General features: G+C 34.6%; 1 protein-coding gene across 4 annotated transcripts; it reads right to left on the reverse strand.

The window, feature by feature from the left end:
- Nucleotides 1–459: 459 nt before the first annotated feature.
- Nucleotides 460–7,790, reverse strand: LOC108202490 (SURP and G-patch domain-containing protein 1-like protein). 4 transcript variants are annotated; one of them, XM_064084725.1, is made up of 9 exons: nt 7,677–7,790; nt 5,789–6,198; nt 3,953–4,079; nt 3,147–3,253; nt 2,758–2,889; nt 2,291–2,425; nt 1,971–2,150; nt 801–979; nt 460–669 (listed from the first exon to the last, which is right to left on the reverse strand). In XM_064084725.1, the coding sequence occupies exons 2-9, from the start codon at nt 6,171–6,173 to the stop codon at nt 643–645; spliced, it is 1,272 nt and encodes a 423-aa protein (XP_063940795.1). In that variant the 5' UTR covers nt 6,174–6,198; nt 7,677–7,790; the 3' UTR covers nt 460–642. The 4 variants fall into 4 exon arrangements, with proteins under 4 accessions (XP_063940795.1, XP_017226389.1, XP_063940796.1 ...); XM_017370900.2 differs by having other exon boundaries at nt 1,971–2,153; XM_064084726.1 differs by having other exon boundaries at nt 5,789–6,214; nt 7,677–7,782.
- Between the last annotated feature and the right edge of the window lie 726 nt (nt 7,791–8,516).

Genomic DNA, 8,516 nt, shown 5'->3' on the forward strand with positions numbered 1-8,516 from the left:
AAATCAGATAAAGCAAGTGCAATGCGTATGTTGTCTGACATCTATTGAATTTGTAAATCATTTTAATTATTTTTAATTATAACATAAAGATACTATTTATAAATAGAAACGCTGATGCCTTTGAACAAAAACATTTATGGTAAACATATGGCTCCATTGTGGTTGCTTCAGCACCAATAAAATTTAAAACGAAGGAAACGGTGATTATTTCGACCATGTTTGTGTTATTGACTGCTCGTGGTATTTTGTAAATCATACAAAATACAAATAAATAGTGACCATTCTTTCAAAAAAAAAAAAAACTTTTCGCATTTGTCAAATCCAATCCTCATTTTACAATACGAAAAAAAAGATTCAAATCAATCAAACATCAACTATCTCATGTTGTCATTCAAAGTACGCAGTCCAGAAAAACATCCTAAACTTATACCAAAATGAAATAATAATACCTTAAGCAACTGGAGAAAAGAATGAAAAATATAGACCAAATTTGGGAAAATTCATGTATTATCTCAAATTTGCATAAATATGAAACCAAACTTCAATCTAACATAAAATATTCAGTTGCTCTGATACAACAAGATCAAACTTTAATATTATTTTTGCAGTGAACCCAACTAAGGAAGGTTTTACAACATTCATTCAGTAGTATGCCTTTCGTGGGTTACCCTGAAAGGAGCAAACCATAGAGAAATATTAGGAACTCAAAATAAATTTTTACCCATCTGCATCCCATCATATTAGGGGCATTCAAGCATTTGTAAAATATACTACAATTGAAGGAGGATATATATGTATACCATTGGGTTTGGTCTGTAACGGTAACCAAGCATCATTCGCTTCTTATACTGCTCATATATATCATCATCTGGTTTCACTTCCCCGGGCTTAGAAGCTCCCACACCCAAGTTGTCGATTTTTACATTGCCTGCTGAAATTGGATCCGCTATACCACTTCTAGAACTGCCCAGACCCTCACCTTAATTATGCAAAATGTAACAACACATTATTTCAACTATCATATAGTACTGAAGATTGTAAGAACTCATAATGCAAGAAGTTCGATCGGTATGGTGCATTCATATTTTCTAACGGTCTTGGATCTAATCAATATATCTAAACCAAACAACTAGCTCGATACACACAGCCCTAGCGCAAGCAATGCCAGCTGAGCTGACACATCATCCCAATCACCACCACACAACATTATCCTATTAAAGACATTCTTACTATGCTAACTAGCCTTCTCTGAACCCTCTACTGCAGCCACCTTGCACCAATCATGAGAAATTTATACAAATTTATACTTGGTCCGAGCTTAGTTTCAAATATTGGTGTTGTAATAAATTACTTAAAATGATCCGGTATAGGTATCCTCAAACACAAGACACACAATGCTGATTTCTAAATATATTGTACAGAAATCATTAGCTTACACAACAGATAAGTTGGCCATTTGGCTTATCTCTTGCCAGTTCAGAAGGTTCTTACCTCGTGTACTCTCAGTAAACCTACAGAGACCGCCTAACCTATCACATCCACTCACACATTGGTATAGTAGCCGAAATATCCTGGATACAGATGTCGGATCAATTTACTAGGTATATGCAGCATATGATACATTGGATTGTGGACAATGAATTTGATGCAACTGGAAACTACATTACTTAAAATTTTCCCTTCAAAGAGAGCAATATTCTCTTAATATTTTAAAAGCATACTACACCTAGCACTTTTTTATCATCATTTATTTGCTTAAATTAATAGTCATGCCTAACGTTGGCTTGCTTATGTAGGTAGCATAATTTAGTTAAAGCAAATATGGAAAACCATGTGCACCAGAACAATCTGTAAAACACCTTATATCCAACTATGTTCATCAACATATACCTTAAGTGCGTAAGAGTATTATAAATAATGACTACAGGATTAAAAAAAATGCGAAATACAAGGATGAGATATAAGCAAACCTTCTTTCCAACCCATCTTAGACAGAAGTTTATGCCCTATATTATCAGCCTGTATCTTTGCTCTGTCCGCAGCCTCTTGGGCTGCCTTCTGTGCAGCAACATCATTACAACTAGACATGAACTTATTTAGCTCTTCAAGGGGAATATAATCACCCATATGATGACCTCTTTTGTCGGGGCCTGCTATCATTACACCATAAGATATAAGATGATAGATTGATATGTAGAAAATAGCAGAACAATGAATGACCTCTATAGGAGGTATACCAGCATACATATATTCCACAGAAATAAAACAAAAGAAATAACTAGGAAAAAACCTTGCAATGATGCAGGTGGGGGCATCTCATCTTTTGACTGCTTAGGCTGTCTCTTCTTCTCTTCTTGAGCAGCCTTCTTCATGTAAAACTCCATCATTGCAATGGGATCAGCAGATGTTGGAGCAGTTGATTCACCTACAGCCAAATATCCATCATAACTGTATATTTGTATATAAACATTTGTATTACACGGTTAATCATGCACTTTGTATTTAATTTCAAGTGATAAGGCTATTTATGTTTAACGGAACTCTAATATTCTCATTTCACAAAATATCATGCTCGGGTTTCATGACAAGTCAAAAGCAGGGCGAGTCGCTATATTGATTAAGCTAAATTACCAGAACAAAAAACAATGTTTAGATATCAGCATGTTTCTTTCGTGCAAGGCTTTAACTAGGATATTCAGCGCAAAGTTATCAGCAGTTGACAAATATAATAACAAGAAGACAATGTTGTCACCCTACCATATCCAGATCGTCCGGTAGGATCCGTCTCAGGAGCTTCATATAAAGCAGATGCAGGAATTTGATAATTCAGTTGCTGCTGATGTGGCTTCTGATGTACTGTATTATTAACGGTTGCAGGGCTAGTAAAACCTGCAGTATAAGGTTCACACCTCTTAATATTATACACTTTGAAGATAAGATATTAGAGCTATGTCTACAATACCCTATCAGAACAATCGAACAAACAAACCCCGAGCAAAGGGCACCACTAGAGAATAGTCAAGTCAGGTAGTAAACATGGTCAAAATAGGAATACAATCTAGGAAGTAAAAAGTAATGTCCACTAAATTTAACATATCATTTATTATCTATCAGTACTAAAATTGTAACTGATGCACAGCACAGACCACTTCGTGACGTTCGCGGTTCAGCAGATTGTGACAAAGCTTTCTCCTCAACACCAAGCCGAAACTCATAGTATTTGTAGTCAGCACAGCTTTCATCAAATAAAAATCTGCATATTATAGAGCAAGAAATCTAGATTAAGTAAAGAACCAGAAGTACATAGGTGTGTTGCACTAGATGCTAGATATACTTAACTTTTATTTCCTACTAAAACACAACTGAATATTTAAAAGAAAAGGGGCTATATCTGGCCAATTATTCCTCTTGATAACATTTACACATTTTATGCAAGACCACTCTAAAGAAACTGAATACATCAGAGCCTTATAAAGTTTTGACAAACAAGTGGATGTTATCCAATCAATAAACTGTGTCCATGCATTAAGCAGTAATCAAATACATACGCAGCAAACAGAGCCAAAAACTATAGGGGCCGAGAAATTTAATTCAATGGAACTGTAAGAAAGGCAAATGAACTGAACAACTAGAATCAACACCGCGCACATTTACTTGATCTGAAAAAACTATTAATGCAAAAGAACAGAATGATATATACTAAGAACAAATATTACACCATCAATTTTACTGTGAATTCACCAAGCCCCCATATATGCTCATCAGTATTCTAAATATATATACAGACTAACATCCATACATGACTGGTCTCAGCACACAAAATCGATGGACAAACAAAGAAATATGCATGAAAAAGTGTAAATAAAAAGAATCAGATAAACAAGCAAAAAAAGATAGCAACAGACAATTAGAATAAACGATAATGCTGCTCATCAACATATAAGGTACTTACTTAAAAGGGGTGTCACCGGGATTTTTCTGTCGTGTGACATGTTCAAACTGCCTTCCATTTTTTGCCACAAAACTAGCTAGCTTGTCTGCGACCTTCTTCACTGTAGGATCACTTGGTGATGGTGGTACTGCATGTCACTTAAAGAACTGATTAATACCTAGAACATGAACAGAAAATGCAAATTACTCTTGTAGCAGGCTCCAACATTTTGCAAATCAGTCATTGAAAATCTCTTTCCACCACTGCTGATTAATAGAACTTTATATTTAAGCTGCATATATCACATAGAAATAAATCAAAACTGCTTCGGTCTTCTTATTCCTTCAGTTCAAGAGCGAAGAAGAAGCCTATCAGTTCATACGAGGAAGGGGACAAATTCTTGACTTCCATTCCAACACAGCTTGCAGTGAGATCGAAAAACAAACTCTTCTCGACCATTATATATTAATTCCCCATTAATTAATCGATAGTACTCAAGTGATACATATTTAGAGCTTCCTCTGAAGATTATTTGAAAAAAACAGATGACTTCGACAAATATGTCCCTTATCCTGCGAAGCTACATAAGTACATTCACATAACTCTACTTAGGGCTGGCAATTACGGGTCGTCGGTCGGGTTCGTGTCGGGTCAACATTCTCGGGTAGTTTTTTTAACCCAACCCGAACCCGACCCGAAAATTTAATGGGTATAAGTATCTGACCCGAACACGACCCGATTTAATTTCGGGTTACCCGACACGACCCGAAATGACCCGAAATTCTTGTGCGTGTCCAACATGACTCAGTTTAATTGCAAAAGAAAAGAAACTAATCTTCTACACAATCAGACCACACAATCTTTTACACAATCTGATGATATTTTACATATTAGAGTGTGGATTCACAAACAAACCTGCGAGCAACCAAGCATTAGGTAACTTGAATTTCGCACACACACACATTCAACCGAAAGGGTCTGTTCTCAAGCATTTATCCAAAATATCAGATAATCGAAGTGATAAAAAATTGATCCGGTTGAGAAGGAGAGCCAGAATTTCGAATAGAAATGTATCAGTAATTGAGAAGTTAAAGATTCAAAAACAGACATTAAAGATTCAGAAGTTAAAGACTAATGAGAGGGTTTTGATCTGGAGGCTAAAAGAAGAGAAGGGTGAGCGAGAGATTTGGAGGCGGCACATGAAAAGAAAGAAAGGGAAGAAGTGATAGTGCGTTACTTTAGGTTTTGACTTTGGTATGCTAAGTATATACTTTTAAGTTTTAAATATATATATTATATATTATACGGGTGGATTTCTGGTTACCCGAACCCAACCCGAAAATGACCCGATTTTTTCGGGTTGATTTTGGGTCTACCCGAAATCGACCCGAACCCGAAATATCTTGACCCGAATTCGTACTTTACGGGTCGAATTCGTGTCGGGTTATCGGGTCGTGTCTGAAATTGCCGGCCCTACCTCTACTTTGGCCAGATAAAGTGATATGAAATTGTAAACCATGGTAGGAGACCAATAAAAAGAAAAGCATAGGGGATGATAACACAGAGATGTAAGAAAAAATTATTGGGACTGGTGGTATACTGACACATCATAACTAAACAAAATGAACGTTTTGTACTTTTAGAAATCCCAAACGAAGGTTGAACAACGTAACAAATGAATCTGTCTACTTCATTGAAATTTTATATTTATCAGGGGTAAATGCACGCATCAAGAATACTTAGCAAGCACCATGTATTGTTAGATCAGAGTCACATATTTTCATCATTAGCCATGATATTCACAATAAACCCCCAAGTCAAATATTCGATGAAATATAGTATATAGGAAGTAATTACCAACATCGACCCCTTTTGTTGGCTGCACAGGGGCATCAGACTGGCCAACTTTCTGCCTCTTTGTTGATCCATTACCTGATGAATATCCATCATCCCTTTCCTCCTCCTCATCTTCATCTAACTTAACAGGGGGTGCCACAAGCTTTGACTTCTGTTTCAGACTGAATGCAAGTTTTCCACCTGAAGCATTTGTACTGGGTTTCCGCGAGTCATTTACTTTAGAAACTGATCCGGTCTTACTTATGACATGCTTTGGAACTGGAGCCCCTGAAACAGTTGGGGGAAGCTTGGTGGCACTCTTTCGGTTTTCCTCTTGAAGCTGTTTAAACCTCTCCATAAATGATCCATCATTAACAAATAATGCCGGGGATTTTCCCTTCTCCATGTAGCAACAGGGGATATTCTTTTAGCTGCTTAAAAGATTCACTGCTTGACAAGTAAGCTTACAGTCTATTCTTTCAGAGAAGTTGCATAACATATAATAGCTATGACAAACATCGGATATCAATGCCGACAAACAAAAAAAATTAAAGACGTGCAGTGATGCACCAATATTAAATTGGTACGCATGATATATATTGGTAATGTGACACAACCTCTATTTTCTGAAAACTGGAGTCTCAAACTGAAATTCTAAGGTCGTAGATTAAGAAAATATTAGTACGTGACACTATGCCAAACATGTAAGAGGATAAATCTCTATGTTTGTCAGCTACATATTATTAATCGAAAACAGTTTATACATCTGTCAATCATCAAACTCTACTTACTGAATGTGTATTGATCTGTTTCCTTGTTCAAAGGATGCGCTTATAATATTAATTGTTCTAAATTATATAATAAAATAATTAAGAAAAATGGCATATTAGCTTGCGCAACTGATGAAACTCGCTGGACCTGCTCTAAGAGCAGTACTGAGTATGTTTGGTTGCAACTAATAATACACATATTCACGAACTAAGATGGATTATACCAAGATAACTGTGAGTTCCATCTAAAAATTAGAATTGCAACAACCTATTAATGTCGCAACAAACTAACAATGTCATATTCTGTAGTTATTTATATTCAAGTAGAATTTAGGAAAACCAATACTAATCATCAGACTTGTACTGTGCTAATATATGATTAGATCATTATGCAATTAATGAAATTTCCCAGCCGCAACAAAACAAGTCAACCTTTCCTCAGTCCTTTTTTTTTTTTAAAGAAACTTTCCTCAGTTTAAACAAACGGGAACCAATAACAAGATAAAACACCAAATACATCACCATAATTCATTCTATAAAACCACGATATCTGGTAGGGTTACAACGTCTGACACACTCCCCCAAACCAGACTCGATCACATAGGCACAACACAAAAATCTATTAACCTATGTTAGACCCTAAATGGCTCCTTCACTCAACTATAATCATCTACACTTCTATATATATTATCGAATCCAAGCTTCAGTAAACCGTTCTTAGACACATACACTTAAATGCATATCTTTTAATTTTAGCAGGTGTGGTATCACACCTGAACCGAAATCGCTTAAAATCATTTTTAGATCCCTAAATCATATACCAATTAAACAAAATCATAAACACAAAACCACTCCAACTCAATACACTACAAAAACATAAAATCCCCATAAATCGAAACCCTAACAATCAAAATCAAAGCATCAATAATCATGAAACTAGAGAAACGAAATCTAAACACAATTATAACTAATATTGATCTCAAAAACAATCTCGTCAACCTAATTACAATTACAAACAAATACAAGTCGATGTCGTAGATGTACATGTATGAGATGTTAATCGATTAAATTGAAATACGAATCAATTAGAACAAGGATCCGCGGGTATATTTGTATGTAGAGATTGCTGTTATTCGTACCGATTGAAAACGAATTGGGGGCGTCGGTGGTGGAGAAGACGATAGAGCAGACGACTTGTCGCTCTTGTGTATGAATGAAAGAAAAATATAATATTGAGGTGGGAAGGGTGTTGGTATATTTATTTATACTAGCTTTAAACCCGTGCAAAGCACGGGCGACTATATAATTGTATATTATTATTTATAATTTAAATTTTAATATTATTTTATTAGTGTTTTAGTATTAATGAATTAAAATTTTATTTAATTATATTGATTGGCTGATTATATTCACTCCTGAAAATTTAACTAATTAAATTATATTTAAAAAAGGAATGGTGGAGCTTTTATCTCGTAGTACATGACAAAGTGTTTGTAATTTGAAGAGTATGAAACTGTTTAATGATTTAAGGGGAATAGAACTCTACTTGTTGCATACTTGTAGTTATAAATGAAAATGACCAAACCAAAATTTTAGACGACTACCAATTATACCTATGTTGCCTTATTATATTATAGTATAGATTTATATTTATATATTTATATTTACTTTTCCTGCTTTTGTAATTTAAATAAGGATATGTATCAAAATCTTAGTTTTTTTTAAAAAAAATATTTTGTGCTATATTTTGAAAATATTTGTCAAAACACTTTTCAACAAAATATAATTAAATGCAATTTCTGTGTTTTTGTAAAAGCACATAATGCACTTAAAGATTTATCATTTTTCGATTTTATTAAGAATATAAACATTGTTTACCTAAAAGGGTCATTTATATATAAAACATCCCACCAACTAAATTCCACCATATCCACAACCATCAAAGTGCTTTTCAACTGAAAAACGATTAAAAATTATTT

The sequence above is a fragment of the Daucus carota genome, chromosome 9 (assembly GCF_001625215.2).
Source record: "Daucus carota subsp. sativus chromosome 9, DH1 v3.0, whole genome shotgun sequence".
NCBI lineage: Eukaryota > Viridiplantae > Streptophyta > Magnoliopsida > Apiales > Apiaceae > Daucus > Daucus carota.